This window comes from Tupaia chinensis, unplaced genomic scaffold (genome assembly GCF_000334495.1).
Source record: "Tupaia chinensis unplaced genomic scaffold, TupChi_1.0 Scaffold000332_1, whole genome shotgun sequence".
NCBI lineage: Eukaryota > Metazoa > Chordata > Mammalia > Scandentia > Tupaiidae > Tupaia > Tupaia belangeri.
In genome coordinates, this window is record NW_006159826.1 from 3,193,390 (window position 1) to 3,211,284 (window position 17,895).

Here is a 17,895-nt window from a genome sequence, read left to right on the forward strand (position 1 = left end):
TTCCCTACAGCAGGTGCTCTCCAGAGACACAGAAAAAGAGAGTGAGAACTCACTCCCTAGGGAGAATGGCCATGTAATCCCTTCTCCTCTATTCTCCTCGTGGGATTCTGGGCATGCATACACACAAGTACTCGGCGTGTGTTTCAAGCCACAGGGTCTGGGGTTTGAATCACAGCCGACCATATGGGAGTCCAGTGCATTAACCCCTATACCACCTGCTGGCCCTAATGTGTATTTCTAATAGAATGCACAGTATCGAGAAGATAAACAAACTTACTTTAGAGGTGTTTCTAAAATATAAATCAAGCCTCAGTGTACTCTATCAGGTTGCTATAATCACTAACAGATGGTTAGTTTCCTATAAAGTATAGATTATAGTATTAAGCTCACTAGGATTACTAAAAACACAACTAAGGAAAATTCCCATGGTACATTTGTGGTTGTATCAGTAACAAAAATGCCAACGATGATCAAAACAATGGCTTCCATATACAAGAAGTCTGCTGGTAGGTGCTGCGTCACTAGGGGCTCTTACGGATCATTTACACAGTCATCACAACTCCATCACGTGGGATACACGGTCACCATTTCACAGGTGTGAGAAATGAAGTTCAGGGAATTCAAGTGACTTATTCCCAGATGCACAGAAAGCGCAGGGGAGTGGGTGTACGAGAATTCACACCCAGTCAGCCAGCTAAGAGTATATGCTCTTGAATATGTTATGTATTGGATAATAAAGACTAAATTTTAAGAGAACATTCAAACAATCAAATGCCTGTATGAGTAAGTATCAGTTCGACGTAATGTAGAACTCCCATGAAGTCGTCTCCCATGTGTTCACACTGTGCCAGGCCTTGGAGTTAGGAATAAAATGTGGGCCTTGACAGGGCTCCTGGTTTGGTGGGAGACTCAAAGACACAGATCACAGTAAACTTCGCGAGCGGCACAAGCAACCCGGTGTGGGGGGGGATGTTCAGGGATCACCTAGGCAACAAGGGTGTGCGCACCTGGAGACCCAGGTAGGGGAGGGAGCAAGCACCGAGGGTGTGGTCGGGCATGGAAAGGAGACAGGGCTGTGGGGAGACAGCAGTCTCTGCCGAGGCACTGGGTTCATAGGGCTTCTCAACGTGAGCCGCGAGGCTCGGCTGTGCGGAGCTATCAGCGTGCCCACTGCCAGCGTGCTCACCACTGGCGCATGCCTCCAGACCCCTGCTGGGGCGTTGTGCAATGACTGCTCCACAACTCTCCACACATCCTGTCCCGAGGGTCTCAGAGAAAGGACGGTGGGCCCGTAACTCACTCTCCCCATCTTCCCCAGAAGCAGAAAGCAGGCCGCAGGTACCTTTCACAGCCTCTTCCACAGGAAGTCCAACGAAGGCTGCGAAGTCATCGGCGACGATCGAGGTGTAGGCCTGAGAGACCAGGGCGAAGGCGCGCCTCCGTGTCGCCTCTACAGTGGGAGCGGGGGGTGGGCAGAGACGACACGCTAGAGTGACGCTATGACCCTCGTCCCATTTTTTATCCACAGCCCCAGGTGTCCCAAAGACTTCCGTGCTTACAGACACAGGTGTATGTGTCCACTAGGCCAGAGGAGCACAGAAGTTGCTACAGAATCTTGTCTATTTCTTACACCGTCCTGTTAAATGAAAAATCTCTCTCTGACACAATGAAGACTACGAAGACAGAAAAAACATTATATATACTAAACCCCTAAAATAATGTAAATGTTTTTGTATTTGTATTATACATTTGTTTACATTTTGTTCTATTTCACCAGCAAGCACTGGAATGCAGGAGACTGACTGACTTGAGCAATTAGCCATTTTGTCCTTCCTGGGAGGTCCCTAACAGGGTACACCTCGGGCTGCAGCACAGCCCTCAAAACTATAGCACCCTTCCTCACCTTCGGGTCTGAGTCACACTCTTCATTCAGGTTCGAAACCCTCAATTCCAGCCTGAGTGGCCGAGTCTAAGAAGAGGGGCTGCCAAGCTGTACCAGCGACAAAACCTCTTCCTCTGAAAGTCATCTGGATCCCCCCCGCTCATGTGCCATTTGAACTGCAGGCATGGGACCGCAGGATTCTGCCCCACCCAGCTGAGACCACCTAGTGCCCTTCCAGCAATACAGGGCTCCTCTACCTGTTGTTAAGTAACACACTTAGGAAATATTCTGGACTTTATTTTTCGTTATTTAAAAGTGTGCATGTATCGAACCAACCCTGTAACATGCTGAAAAGTCCCTCTCTATTCCTGGGTATTGCCAAACAGCTATGCCATTCCCACAGGCACTCCTGGCTCTAAACTAGCCCCCTCGCTGTCTTCACCTTCTTCCAGCTAGGCTCCCCACACTGCCCTCCTCCCTGCTCGCTACTCTTCCTAGGTCTGTTTATAACTTCGTGCAGCACAAAACCCACCACAAACTCTGCCCTCGCTAAAGCCATGGCATCACTGCTCGACTCCTGCCTTCACCAGCTAGCTTCTACCAGCTGCGGCAGCTACTGCCCACCCCACCTCCACCTCGTCAGGAATCTTCCAGATTTCTCCACGGAAAGGAGGATAAATGCCTTTTATTTCTGTAGACCCACAAGTGCCTAGCATCTCCAGTGAAGTCCAGCTTAGCACACACCTGCTGGTGGTATCAGGAGGACCGAATGGGGTGAGGTCTCAGATTCAGGCTGCCTTCTCCTCTTTAAAACTCAAATGATACCCACACTCCTTCCCACCTCACTGGGCCTGCCACTCTCTCCAGCTCCTGCTGACCCGTTTGCTCTCCCTGTCACGTCTTCCCCTGGATTCTATCCTTCCTCCTACAGGCTTCTAGGAAATGACCCAACAGATGTTTGAAATACCTTAAAGACAAATAAGGTTTTCCTATGGAAGGGTACACTCAATGGGAAGGAATTGAAGTGACAGTGAAAAAAGGACAAACGTTATTAATTTGTAAGCCTATCATATTCATTCTGGTCAGATGTTTCGGTGAGAACAGGATTAAAAATGTCCCCAGGGGCTGGCCCCAAGGCCTGGAGTTGGGGAGCCAGACCCCACGTGGCTGACTGTGCAGTCTGAATTGGACCCTGGTGGCTTGAAAAACAAGCCTAGTGTGTGCCTCGAATTCCAACAGGCTGGAGAAGCACTAAGTCCAGTCTAATCTAGTTTTAAGCACAAGCAAACCTACCTCTGAGTGCCTCCATGATGGGCTGGACAGTCTCGGACCACTGGTGGGCGTTGATGGTCGTGTAGATCCCTGGGAAATCTCTCTGCCAGATTCTCTGTCCTACTGACCAAATCCCCCCAAGTTCAGAATTTGCCTGCAATAAATGTCATGACCTTTGAGGGCATTCACTCTACAAATTTGCCAACTGCATCTTAAAACAACATATCGGAAATGAGATAAACTTGTTAGCTGTACCACTGAAAGCATAATTTTTACATGTTTAAAGACATAAAAATCTTGGGGACCAGCAGTTAGCATAATGGCTATGTTGCTGGACTCCCACGTAGTCGACCGCTGTTTGAGTCCCGGCCCCGGTGGCTTAAAACCCATACCGGGCGCGTGTGTGTGCGTGCCCAAGATCCCAAGAGGAGAATGGAGGAGAAGGGATTGTGGTGTGGCCATCCCCCCTGGGGGGTGATTTCTCACTTTCTATCTCTCTGTCTCTCTCTGTCTGGCGAGTGCATGCGCCCTATAGCAAAAACCTCTCAAAAAAAAAAAAAGGCATAAAAGTCTTGTATTTCTTTAAGAGGTGCAATTACTTATTCAGCAGAATCATTATCAAAAAGGATTTAAATGCTGTGAGCTGTGATGTAAAATTTATATAAGCCCTACATACAGTTTTATCACACCAACTAAGGCATGAAGAAATAATCCCTAAGTATTTCAGAATTAAGCCTAAAAACTAATTATCTTAACCATTCTTGTTTATGAAAAATGCTACATTTATATTTCATATACAAGAGGGCACTTCAGAAAGTCCACAGAAAGGGCCAGCAGGTGTCAACTCACAGGTCAAGTCCTGGAGCTGGCTGCTTGAAAAACACACCAGGCCTGTGTGCGTATGTACCCCAAAACCCTGAGAGGAGAATGGAGACGGGATTACAATGTGGCTATCCCCCAGGAGGTGATTTCCCTCTCTCTCTCTCTCTTCGGCGAGCGCACACGCCCTATAACAAAAACTGAGGGGAAAAAAAAGGCCATGAGAAATGGAATTAAAGGACGGGCTAATTTGGGGCAAAGAATTTTCCAAACTCAGTTTCCCACAACGCACATTTTCCACGAACTTTGTGAAGCCCTCTCATTCATGTATACACAGAGGGCAGAAGCAATGGCAAGATGGCTGCCAACAGAGACCGTCACTCCAAGGTGTCAGGCAGTAGCGCCTCGACCTCGGTAAGGAGAGCGTTTGCACTGGGCCCCCAGAACTGCGTGGAATTTAGCCAAAGAGGCTGAGGAACACGGGGCAAGGCCCAATCTGACTCAGCACAACGTCTGGGAAAGCACTGAAGACAAGACAGCAGTCTGACTCCTGCTGCACATCGACCGTGAGTGAGGCTCGAGCAAGCTCTTGGTAGTGTTCTGAGGATGTTTAAAAATTCACTTTACATCCACATCAGACACAATGCATCACTGAAAATTAAAAATTTACTTTGTTTTACTTTGGAAAGAAACTTTTCACAGGTTCTTTCATTTCATCTCCTATCCAAAAGAAAAAAAATGTACGACCCTAATTAGCAAACATAATTTTAATGCTGTCAATAACCATTTTTAGAATATTCTTGAAAACAATACCAATTTCCAAATAAGCACCTTTATAGGAAACTACAAAAATCAGTTGAAAATTGCCACCACTTCCACTGCCACCACCCTCCTTCATATAAACAGGCTCAGCTGTTTAACTGGTGACACTAGTTATAAAAACGTCCTGGCTGGGCACAGGCCGCGTGCCTGCACCCAGTCACTCAGAAGGCTGGAGCAGGTGGACTGCCAGTCCGAGCAACATAGTGACACTGTCTCAGAGGGAAAAAAAAGAGCGGTCTCAAGAGATCGGTCAGTAGGAGCTGAGCACAGATTTTTATACTATCCTGGGAAAATACAAGTTTCTGATTAGGAGAACTTGAAGGTCCACTCTAATGCTAGTTTCTAATACTAGTTTGATGACTATTTCTATGATACGAAAAAGAACACTGGAACTTTTAAGAGGTTGCTACTTAAATAAATTATTATATTATGCAATAAAATGTATTAAAAGAATACTTACAGATTTTATAGCAGGTGGTATTCTTTTCCAAAGATATCTGGCATTATTCCTAATTTATACAGCCACAAAAAAAGAACAAATTAAAAACTAATTATCCTGGTAAATGTTTAAAATTATAGGTCTCAATGTAGACATTTAGAAAATACAGTCTAATATGTGCTTTATATTATGGAAAATTTAGTTATCTATGAATTTGTTTTGGAAAAATAAGAGTGGTTTTCCAGGTAAAAAGATATAAAATATTTCTATCAAAGTAACATTTTTCCAGTTTTAGTATTTTGTATTGTATTAGTGACCCAGAGCCTAAATTTATTAAGGCAACAACATACTAAAAACACAAACGGAACCACCCAAATAAGTGACTCAGATATAAGGATATAAAAGTAAACAAATCTGAGCACTCCCAAGGCCCAGCCTTTCCGGACAGTCAGTGTGGTCTGTGACGCTTTCCTCCTCATGGAGGCCCTCCTAGTCACGGGTACGAGTGGAAGTAAGTGACCACGGGAAGGGATTACAAACCATGAAACACATAATTTACACGATCAATACATAGCAAAAATCTGCTTTTCATAAAGATATGAAAGAGTTTGGAAGAATTTAAAACAAACTGATCAGGAATCAGCAAAGGGTCAGAGAGCTACAAGAAAAGGCTATTATGCTTTCTGACTTTTCCTAAGGAATGAGAATTAGGGATATTTAAAAAACAAAACCTTTTCAAGACATCTCATTCATGCTGATAGTGAATTCCTCTTAGCTCTCTTAATCTCTTTCAGCTTCTTTTGGTCTATGGATTACACATGAAGTGAACAAGATCATAAGAATGTTTTGAAAGAAAGAAAAAGGTTGGGGCCAGCAGGTGGTGTGGTGGTTAAGGCACTGGACTCCCACATTGCTGACCACAGTTCGAGTCCCAGACCCAGAAGCTTGAAAATTATGTTGTGCACATGTGAATGTGTGTCCCGAATCCCAAGGATACTGAAGAAGGGACTGCAGTGTGGCTGTCTGCCCTGGGGGTGATTTCTTATTTTCTTTCTCTGTCCCTCTCCACTGAACACCAGCACTCTATGGCAAAAGCCTAAAGGGGGTAAAAAAAAAGGCAACTGAAATGAAGAATTACTGGGAAACCAGCAGTTAGAGTAATGGCTATGTCGCTGGACTCCCACGTAGTCGACCGCGGTTCGTGTCCCGGACCCGGCGGCTTAAAAAACTCATGCCGGGCGCGTGTGCGTGCGTGCCCAAGATCCCGAGAGGAGAATGGAGGCGAAGGGATTGCGGCGTGATCATCCCCCCTGGGGGTTGATTTCTCGCTTTCTGTCTCTATGTCTCTCTCTGTCTGTCTGGCGAGCGCACGCGCCCTACAGTGAAAATCTCTCCAAAAAAAAAAAAAAAAAAAGAATTACTAACTCTAGTTTATCGTAATAAATGGAAATGTTTTTGGAAGCCATCTGTAACACGAATAGGTTTTTAATTAACAATGAAACTCCTTAAGGGAGGACTCAGAAGGAAGTAAAATAGGTGTTACAAAAAAAGATTTGGCTCATTATGGCCCATTTTAGTGGTGCTGCTTCGATGCAAGATAATGTGGCATAAGCGGTTGCTCTTAGCTGCCGGCAAAGAGAGACTTACATGTCATTATGGAGCAAATACAACGCTAGAAGCTGGCCATACACTAGGGGCGTAGCAATTCCTCCAGGAGCCTAGAAAGCCAAAAATCAAACAGAAAAAAAAAAATCATATTTGCATCAAAGAAAGGATAACATTTTATTAGTGCTAATTTAAAAAGTAAGCCTACCTTGTAGTAAAAGTACAGATGCAGAAACAGTTTAGAGAAATACCAAATGCTAAAATCCAGAGTGCTAAGTTTAGGTCTGTCATCAACCTCGGATTATCTCCACCTGGGCCTCAGTTTCTGTAAATATGTTTTAAAGGAGCTCCTTTCCCAGTTCTCGGACGAGCATTTAAACGACTGTACTATTTCAAGAAACAAACACTTCCAATAGATTCTCAAAGCACTGCACAAACATGCTGACGGTCTAAGCCCAATATAATCCGACAGCTGAGTTACAGACACTTCTCTCGGCACTCAGCTTTAAGCCACTCAGAAAACACCTGCTCCTCCTGGCCGCTGTCTCTAGCTAATCACTAATGCTATAAATGCTTGTTTAACTGCCCTTCTAAAACAAATCTTAATGTTAACAGCTGCACAGCAACGTCACTTGACAGCCAGATCGGGAGACAAGAAAGGCTTTCTAAGAACAGGTCGCAACGGTTCCAGCTTTCTCGCCCGGTGTGTGCGGCTGAGCGTCCGCGCAGCTCGGGCCAAGTCCGCACGCCCAGCCCGGCCTCCGGCCCGCGGTCACCGAGCGGCAGCGGCACGACGGTGGGCGCCGGCAGATGAGCGTGGGTTCCGGGCTCACCAACAACGCTCCCTTGGGCGTCGAGGAGAGCGAGGTCCGCGCCGCACTGCCCAGTCCCGAGCCAGCCCGGCGCGCGCCCCAGCCCGGGGCCCCGAAACCGCTGCCGCCCGAGGCTGTAGGCGACCCCGCACTTCCAGCGCGACGCCAACGCCTACCTCGAGCTCCTGGTTCTCGCATTGATCCAGCAGCTTTTTGAAACTGAAGGAGCCTTCCGCCATCACCGCCACTGGCATCTTCCCGGCAGGTCCCGCCGCGGAACCTTCCTGACGGCCAGACCCTAGACTGTCTCTCGGCGCGTCGCGCTCGCGATGACGTACAAAGACGCCGTCGCCGCAGAGCGCGCATGCGCAGGTGCGCCGGCGCTCTGGCCGGCCCTCTCGGTCCTCCGGAGGACTTGCCCTCCTGGAGGCTGCGGGGGTAGCGCGGGCGGCAGGGGGTGTTTAAGAAGGTGCTTGAGGGAGCCGGCAGGTGCGTGATCCCGGTTCGAATCCTGGACCAGGCCGCTTGCTTTCTCACTTTACCTCTGGTCAAATTTTAAAAATAACAATAAATAATTCTTAAAAAGGTACCCGGTACCCAGGAAAAACGGTAACCACGACCGCATAATCGCTTAGGAAGTGCAATGAGGCATTGCCTCGGAGTTCTCTTGTGCTCCTGGGCCTGGTCCTCTGCAGGGCGGGCGGATCCTGGGGTCTGTGCAACGCCTTGTGTGCAGTACGAGCTGGCGGAAGGCCAACCGACCTCTGAGCTGCAGTCCAAAGGCCTAGCCCAGGTCTCTGCCAGAGAGCCTAGGACCCTGAGGAGCTTAAAGCCCCAAACCCTAACTTTTATTTATGATAGAGCACGCGAGAGACGAAAGAGGAAAGCCCCTCTGCAGGGCTGCGACCTGCTGACCCCCTCCTAGCCCGCCAGGTCCACCACCCCAGGACCCAGTGCCCTAGGGCTTGGGCTTCAGCTCAGTCCCAGCACTGCTGCCCAGCAGAGCCAGGATCCCCCTAGACCTGGTTCTTCGTCCCCTTGACCGAAAGACCCTTATGCAGCATGAAACTTTTCTCAATTGTTTATGGCAAAAGAAATAATTATTAGCATGAATTTTACCATCTATCTTCATATTGTGCAATTCTAGCTTTAAATACAAACATAAGTGCATTTAACGCATATGTGGAATCACAGAAATTACACCATTTGTATCTCATAGTTTCAACTTGCATTGTTCCCTTGGTAGATGAGCTCACCCCGCGGTGCACCCTGCCACCCCAGGCTGCTGCCTGAGCTTAGCCACCCTGACACCACCCCTCATGCCCACTCCTGCCTCCTTCTAGGCTCGTATCTGCACCAGCCAAAGGGATTGTTCTGTGAAACTTAAGTCAGACCTTGGTACTCTTCTGCTCAAACCCCTAAAATCCCAAGTAAGCTCAGAGCCTACGAACTGCTTCCCAGACTGTCCTCTGATGGCCGCGGCCATTCTGGCTTCCACTTGGGCACAGGACTGGGCCACTCACGATTGTATTGCTACTTATTTACACCTTTGTTTTTGCTGCCCCTCACTAGACCGCCAGGGTGTTTTTTGGTTTTATTTCCCCTGCTACATGGCTGGCTGTATAATTTGTGGGGTCACGAGAGAATTTAAAATGTTCAAGAAAGTAACATTAAAGGTAATAAAATACTGTCATGTGCTGCTTCGTTCTGAGAAAAGTGTCAGCAGGTGGTTTCCGTGCCTCGTGTGACCGTCATAGAGTGTACCTAAAGAACCCCAGGTGGTCTGGCCCTCCACACACCTGGGCCAGGGGGTATAATCTTATGGTGCCACCATTGAACGTGTGGTCAGTCATTGACCCTGATGTCCTTACGCAGCACGCGGCCGTGTAATGCTTTCTCCTGGGAGCTTCTCGATTTTTTGTGGCATTGTTAACTACTATTTAATATCATTCTAAATTAAAAAATTAAATAGTTATTCATATGGATTTTACTATCCAGCTTCGTATTGTGCAATTCTAGCTTTAAATACCAACATAAGTGCATTTAACTGATGCGTGGAATCACAGAAGCGACGCCATGTGTGTCCCGGAGCTTAGACATGCGCATCTACTTAGTTCATCAGAACTGGGACGTGCTGCACGAGCTGAGCTCACTCTGGTAACTGCAGTTGTGTGGATGCACGTGTTCTGCAGCGCTGTCTGCTGGAGCCTTACAGACGCGTCGTCAGGCGGCTAACCGACAGAGGTCACACGACGAAGAGGGCATGCAACAGGCTCCTTCACGTTCATTACGCCATTGCTTTCTGTTCTAGTCATTGTGCTGCCAATACCAGAAAATGAGTGAAACTTTACTGCTGGCAAACGCCTCCGTACTCCTGCCTGGGTTCCAGAGCAAACTCTTGGAAGGCTGCTTCCTTAGTAAGTTGCTAAGTGACAGCCAATCACAGCAGCCAGACTTCAGTGTCAGTCATAGACAGCCCACCCTTTAAACTGAGCTCTTGCAGGCAAACGTCAAGATGTAACCAATCCCATTATTTTTCTGCCTCGTTCCCTCACTTCCATTTTTTGGTACATTCCCTTTCTTGGGACTCTCACCTCGTCATGTGACTATCAGGAGTTACTTGGAAACCATTCTGAGGGGTCTCTGATTCGAATCATTTTTGCTCTCTGCTAAATTAAATGTCTAAAGTTTTTCTCTTATTATTGGTGATTGAGAGAAACAAGGTCTGACTCATCTTTTGGCGGTCCAAGATCCAGGGTCCAGGGTCCAGGGTCCAGGGTCCAGGGTCCAGCGTCCAATGGAGTTCTGGCCGCGTCACAGTGTGGCGGAGGGCAGGGGCGTGCGCTGTATGTCCTGCATCTGTCTCTCACTCCCTCTCCTTACAGACCCTCCAGGAGTCAGTCGGGGGCTCTGCTCCAATGACCTTCTCAATCTCGCCCCTGAAGCCCCACCTTTCAGCACCATAGCTGAGTCAGGTTTTCACCCCTTACTCCCATTACCGTGGCTTAACACACGCATCTTTGGGGGACACATTCTACAGCAGCACTTCCTCTCTGCATGTGGACCAGTTTGTGTTCTCGGGGAGATGGGGGCCCTCAGAGCTGCCCATACCCTGCTCACTTGATCACACATCACGTGCTCGCCTTGTACTCACTTGGAATACTGCAGTCTCGCACCGTGGTGGAACCGCGGGGAGTTCTGTGCTCACCGTGCATTGCAGCTGCTGTGTGGAAAAGCAGGAGACATGCGGTGTGTGCATACTTCCCAGGTCAGGGGTGGCTTCCGTGTCTGCATGGACCTTTCAAAGCACAAGTTCAAAGAGAAAATTAGTGAGCATTTCAAGACAGCAACAGCCATCGCTGATGATTTCTGCATGATCAACATCTTTGTCTAGAAATACTTATGTTATGTGATGCTCTGGACAGACTGCAAAGATTAGAAACCCTGGGCCGGCACGGGGTGTGGTGGCTAAGGCACTGGACTCCCAAATGGCAACTGCTGTTTGAGTTCCAGACTTGGTGGCTTGAAAATCACACCAGGCATGTGTGCGTGCATGCCCCAGATTCCAAGAAGACAGTGGAGAAGAACTTGCCATGTGGCTACCACCTGGGGTGGTTTCTCACTTCCCCTCTTTTCGTCTCTCTCTCTCTGGCAAGTACACATGCCCTACATCAACAACAACAGCAACAACAACAGAAGACTAAAAAACTAAAACGAGCCGGCCAGCCACAGCATGGTGGTTGGGACTCCTGACTGAACTGTTCGCGTTTGAAAAAGATTCCGGACGCACGTGGTGCATGCATGCCTAAAATCTCAGGAGGAAGGAGAAAGGGACCAGATGGGACTGCAGTGTCACCATCCGCCAGAGGGGTCCGCTTTCTCACTTTTCCTCTCTCTCTCTTTCTGTTGCTCTCCAGCAAGCACACACTCCTCAAAAAATTGCTAATATTAAATAGGAAAGGTAGGGTCAGCAGGTAGCGTGGTGGTTAAGGAGTTGTATCCCACATGGCTAACTGCACAGTTCAAGTCCCAGATCCAGCGGCCTAAAATATATGCCTGGCATGTGTGCGTATGCCCAAAATCCCGAGAGGAGAATGGAAGAGAAGAGATTGTGGTGTGGCCATCCCTCTGGAGGTGATTTCTCACTTTCTCACGTTCTATCTGTGTCTCTGGCCAGAGTGTGTGCCCTGTAGTAAAACTAAACTAAAATAAAATAAAAAAGAAAGATACACAAATACTCCACATGGCTGAAGACATTTTGGAAGAATAAAGCAATGGTAGGACATGATGAACACCCCAGATTCTAAACCGTGCATGGAGTGGGGGTTCATCACGTTTGGAAGGGCAGCAGGAGGAGTCCTGGTGGCCCACTCTCCAGTGAGACCACCTGGTGAGAACCTTTTATTTCTTTCTTTATTTTTTGTGTGAGAGAGATTTTTGCTATAGGGCACATTTGCTCACCAAAAAAAGAGAAAGTGAGAAATCACCCCCTGGGGAGAGTGGCCACACTGCAGTCCCTTCTCTTCAATTCTCTTCCTGGGAAATGTGCCCAGTGTGAGCTTCAAGCTGCTGGGTCCAGGACTCGAACTGCGGTCAACTACATGGGAGTCCAGTGACGCAACCATGAGGCCATCTGCTGTTCCTGGTGAAAACCATTTTTAAGAAAACTGAAATTCTCTGAGAATTGTCTTAAATGCTGGTAGCAAATGACAAACCCCTTATTCGGGAAAATCTAGCAGAACGTGGTCAGAACAGTGAGGCCACGTGATGTGTGATCCCACCCTTCCGTGTTAATGAAGAGAAATGAGAACACAGATTCGCAAACACTGTACGGGAGTATTTACAGTGTTTATCGAAGCCCCCACATCGAAACAACCAAGGACTACCACCTGCTAAGTGAATAATGAAGCACTGTACCGACACAGGGAAACGGCGTCCAGCCATCGTGAGGAGGAAGCTCTGGCACTCGCTACCAGCCCCCAGGACCCCTGGGCAACAGCTCTCCTGCAGAAGGGTGCACTAGGATTAGAGGGGCCTTGAAAATAAATCCTGAGGGCCAGGAGCCAGACGCCAGGTGCACGTTGTGACTGATGACGTGAAGTGCCTGAACAGGCAAACCTCAGGGGACAGCAGGCTGGTGGCTGTGTCTGTGGGGTGGCTGGGCTGTTTGGGGGAAGTGGAGCTGGGGCTGCTTTGGGGTGAGGAAACTGTTCTGAACTTACCGTGTGCTGATGTCCGTGCAGCTCCGAGCATAGCCCAAACCAGCGAACGTAACCTTGCTGCGCGAACAGGCCTCAGATGGAGGGAACGGTCACTGGTGTCCCCAGAGGCAGCTGGCCAGGGCAGTGCGTGGGTGGAGCTCCAGCCCTCCCCTCCTTGAGGGGCCAGCCAGGTGGGGAGGTGAGGAGTTAGTGTTGCAGGGGCTCCTTCCCCCGTCTCCTCTTGACTTCTTCTGGGGCTCCCCACAGGCTGAGCCCAGCCAGAGGCCACGACCAGGGCGTCTACAGAGGCAGCCTGTACCGATGGGCCTTCTGGGCCACAGTGGGCAGGACAGAGTGGAGAACAGATAGAAGGGACAGATGGGACACTCAGCACACCCACTGCACCCAGTCCAACGGACAGCGTGGCCCGGGGTCCCGGGTGGGGAGTCACTGTGGTTTGGGGCATTTGCTACCAGCCCCTAGAACCCCTGGGCAAAAGCCCTCCTGCAGAAGGGAGAAACATACACAGCCTCTGCCCAGCCCTCAGGTAGACGTGTCCACAAGGCCGTTCACAGCAGAGAGGCTGTCAGCCTCAGCCCAGGCAGGCAGACAAGAGACTGCGAGCTCGCAGACATCAGTGAGGAAGATTTCCAGATGGTTCCCAGGGAAGAGGCAGAGGGAGGGCTGGAGGACCTCGAAGGAAGGGGCCTTTGAGTGGAGCGTGTCGTCAGAGTGTGCCTCAGAGCTGCAGGGAAGCCTCCGTCCCAAGCCAGGCCTCCCTGTGTAAGGATTCCTGGGCTTCGTCTCCACGTGAAACCAATCTCAGGGCTAGGCAGCTGCCCCGAGGGTGTGGGTGGAAGAACAGGCAGGGAGGGACTGAATTCTCAGTACGGGAGCTTGTGAATTCCAGTAGCTTCCTAGGGGAACTGGGTTTGGGGGTGCTGGCATGGCGGAGAACAGGAGGGAGCACTCCAGAACTGACACGAGGCCTTCGGCTTTGAGGAACACACACCTTCCCCAATGAAACTGTGCGTGGGGCTCTCGGCAGACTGTCCGTGGCCCTGCCAGGACACAGAAGGCAGGGTCACCGAGAGCCCGTCCGCATGGCCTGGGGCTCTCCCCTGGAAGTTACCCTCACAGAGCCCTTGTCAAGGAAGAAATGAGCTACAGCTAAAATGGCACAAAGTGACATGGTTCAGCCTCTACAATGACCTAGACGTCCAATAGGTGACTTGTTAACCGTCATGATGGCACAAAGTGACATGGTTCAGCCTCTACAATGACCTAGACGTCTAATAGGTGACTTGTTAACCGTCACGGTCAGTCAACTCAAGGGAATGTCCTGAAGCAAAAAATTCATAATTATAAAGTCGATGTAGAAGTCATTTTTCTGAAATTCCATTAAGAAAAATGGACAGAAAATAATAGCGTATATGCTTTTTGGTTAGTACTGAGTTTCAGATCAAATTTATGAATACACGTTGGAAGGAAGCATGGGAATGAAAACTGACAAGGAGGCCACATGATGGGTGAAATATTTTGTTTCAAGATGCCTTTTAATATCGTAATACTAGTGGTAACACCTCCCATCTTAGACAACCTTAACAACTCAAACGTTAAAAATAAAGTGCTTTTTTAAAAATCCCTCTTTTACTAAAGCCTGCATTCTCAAGTGGAGGATAAAATAGAATGTTTTTGTAAATCTTCAGAAAGACCCTGGAGCTAAGGGCAGATAAATGTTAGGGAAGAGCTGGAGGAACAGGAAGAGCTGAGAAATGGTGGCCAGGGTTGCAGCCGTGCACACAAAGCGTGGGGACAGCACGTGCAGGAGGGGGCCGGGAGCCCGGCGCTGGCCTAGGGCAGGTGGTCTTCTGCCAGAACGACACCCGTCCAGGCCCTCCCCACACCCATGGTGATTCGGCTCCTCAGTAGAGGGGTCCTTGCCTGTTGGCTGGCACCTGAGTGGAAACACGATTCGCTATGGGTTTCTTGGAATTCTGAAGCTCCACGGAGCTCGCGCACTGTGAGCGCATCACGTAGGTGCTCGGTGAATTGCTCAAGCGCAGACGGGGTGCTCACTGTCACTCGTGTCCTGACACAGGGCCTGTCCTTGGCACTCCCCGCCGTCTGCCACCCTCCGGCTTTCCACTCCTCTGTCCGGACTCCAGCTGCGGGCTATCCTGGTGCTCTCAGCAGCGTGGACATCCCGACAGAAGGGGCTCCTCTCCAAATCTGAGGACCAAATGGTTTCTGGAATCCGGTCTCCCCAGGCGTAGCAGGATTCGGCTCACTGTGCTCCTCAGGCCTCTACCCAGGGGCCCGGGCAGGATGACCCTGGTCCTGAGCATCTTCTGAGCGTCTTGGACAGGACAGCCATGTGGTGGCTCCCGGGACCCCGTGGCCCTCGTTGGCACGTCTGCTTTCCACCCCACAGCACTCATGGCTCTGTCCTGCTTGTTCTTCCACCGCCCAGATCCCGCGGTGTGGCCGGAGGCTCTGGCTCCCTGCATGGCCTCCCCTGGTGTTAGGCCCAGGGCGGAGCACTGTCAGCACAGCTCCTGCATGGCCAGCTCAGCTCTCTGGCAGCCAGTGAGTGCAGCTCTGTCATCGCCCCAGACGCTGACTGGGACAGACATCACTAACCAGATCACAACCTCCTTTCCCGGGAGCACCGGCCAGTTCCTACTAAAAGGCCTGGGTCAGCATGCAGGAGACCATCGGTGTCCCGGCATCGGCTAAAGTGGGAGCTGTTGCCAGGCTCCGTGCCTTGCATCTCTCTCGGCGGCTGTGCTGCACGGCTGCACTGAGTCCTAGTCCTGAGCATTTCCTGGCGTGCAGTTGAGCTTGTTTTCTCTCCTTGGGGACATCTCTGGCCTCCCTCCTCTCTGGCCTCCTTGCTCAGGCCTCCCCAGGTGCAGCGCACCCCGTGCCAGAGCCCACCTCTGTCCCCATGACCCGTAGGCTGATCCAGGCCCTGATCAGTGGCACACCTGGTGAAGAACTGCGGGTCCCACCGATTTCTGCATTAGTCACCAAAGCGACCTCAGGTGCAGGCCGCCCACCTGCCGTGCCTTTCCACAGGGCCTAGTCCAGCCCTTTGCGAACTCCTCTCTCAGTGCGTGGTTACACTCTGACATGTGACCGGGTAAGCCAGACGAGCCAGGTCGGGATGTCCCACAGCCTTCTTCACCCAGGGTCCCCAGGTGTGGCTTTTTAACCTTAGGTGGCGGAAAGCAAGCCCATATTTAACTTTCCTGACGGAAGCACAGTCCTGGAGAAGCGACCCCAGAGTTTCTTCCGTCCTAGTGAAGGGGGTGCTCCGACGACAGCGGGGAGTTGGGAGCCCTCTGGTGCAATTTCAGGCCGGCACAGCAGAGGGCGCCGTGGCACCGTGCAGGCTGGTCGCCGTCCCTGCTGCTGCAGGACTGGGCTGGCCAGAGCTGGCGAAGCTAACTTGTCATTCTCTCCTTTCAGCTTTGGGAAGTTCGTTCCTATGACTTTTCAAGTGGAAATCTGGGGCACCACTCTCCTCTCGAGGAGTCCCTCTCCTCGTGCTGTGCATTGTCTCTGAATCTCCTGGCTCCCTCAGGCCTGCAGGCCCCTAGTTGGCTGGGAGCATGTAGTTTGAAGCTCACAGTGACAGTGACAGTGACGATCGATCACATGGCCTGGGGCGTCCACAGCAAACTGAGGGTTCTGGGAGAGCGGAGAGCAGGAGGGGAAGGTGTTAGGGAGGTTTGCGCTGGGGCGCCCCTCGGTCTCTGTGCTGGGAAGGGGACTCCACTGGGGACTCAGCCTAGTCCCTGTGCTCCAGGGCCCACAGCCCCAGGCAGGGCCTTACTGTAGCTTCTGGGGAAAGGACCGTTCTGTTCACAGCTTTCAGGACCTCAGAGGGCAGCCCCAGGGGCGGTGTGTCCCAGGTCCAGGGGACCCGACTGGCTGTATGAGGACACGTGTGACCCCAGTTAGGTCACACCGACAGTTCACATCCCTGAGCTGGTTCACAGGGGTCCTCACACAGACAGTCCTTTTTCAAACTTTGCCAGAGGGTGGGTGTTTTCATTGGAGACAAGTAGGATGAAAGGCAGCTTTTAAAGAACGCAGTGGGGTGACACCTGCTGCTCCTGTGGCTTCGCATTCCTTACAAAGGAACCATAAAGTCCAGCCCACCCTGAACGGAAACTGTGACCCGAGGAAAGGTGGGGGTGCCACAGGCGGCGGTCGTCTGGGCCATCGTAGGGGTGGCCTGCCGGAGTCCTCCCTATGGCTGCGGAGTCCCCTCCCTCTCACGCTCAGACTCACTCGTCCTCCTCCCTAGGCCTTACGACGTCTCTGTCCACTGCAGCATGGGCTCGAAGGCTGGAATTTCATTGCCGGACTCAGACCTGGGTCTGAGTAACACCTGGGTGTGGTTCTTTGAGAGCGGCTTCTCTTGACCTGTCGACCCAGAGAACTAGAGACACATCTCCTGTCCCCCTGCCTCAACCCCACAGGCGGGACGAGCACGGGACGGCCCCTCCAGGTGGTCCTGCTCAGAGAGAGGAAGGGGGCAGCTCCAGAGCCACTGGGCCACCGCGATTCCAAACACAGCCAGGCAAGCGCGCTGCGATCCCTGCTCGGGTTCTGGGCCTGGAGCTCCTGTCCCATGCCCCTTAGTCCTGAGCTCCGGCTCCTGGGGTCATCCTTCCCTCGTTCACAGAAGGGGGACGTGTTTGCGACACGGTTACTCCCCTAGTCTGTCTCCTGCAGAGACAACCCCGAGGGGTCGCCGCCCTCACCATCTTTTCCCTCTCTGCCTCTTTCAGTCCGGCCTCAGTGTTTCTGCCGGGTTGAGTCAGGACAGGGCGTGGAAGGGCTGGGCTCATGGCCTGCATTACCCGGGGGACCTGTGCCCCCCAGGGGAGCCTCTGATTGGAAGCTGATTCCCGGGAAGCCATGATGGAGAATAGACTGGCAGGAGAGCTGCAGTCCCTCCAAAACCCGACGTTCTCACTCGGAATCTTTTTTTTTTTTTTTTTATGGGTTTTTTCTTTAGGGGGGGGG

At 50.9% G+C, this 17,895-nt stretch overlaps 1 protein-coding gene across 2 annotated transcripts in view; it reads right to left on the minus strand.

Moving 5' to 3' along the window:
• Positions 1-7,983, minus strand: part of COPS8 (COP9 signalosome subunit 8) — a 10,669-nt gene extending 2,686 nt beyond the window's left edge. The window contains exons 1-5 of one of the 2 annotated variants that reach the window (XM_006151968.3): positions 7,828-7,983; positions 6,882-6,952; positions 5,256-5,304; positions 3,176-3,308; positions 1,343-1,450 (exon numbers count right to left, since the gene is read on the minus strand). In XM_006151968.3, coding sequence (XP_006152030.1) covers positions 1,343-1,450; positions 3,176-3,308; positions 5,256-5,304; positions 6,882-6,952; positions 7,828-7,905 — 439 coding nt within the window. In that variant the 5' untranslated portion in view covers positions 7,906-7,983. Of the gene's footprint in view, positions 1-1,342; positions 1,451-3,175; positions 3,309-5,255; positions 5,305-6,881; positions 6,953-7,047; positions 7,635-7,827 lie in introns of those variants that run through there. The other variant, XM_006151969.3, reaches the window with a different exon arrangement.
• Positions 7,984-17,895: the final 9,912 nt, after the last annotated feature.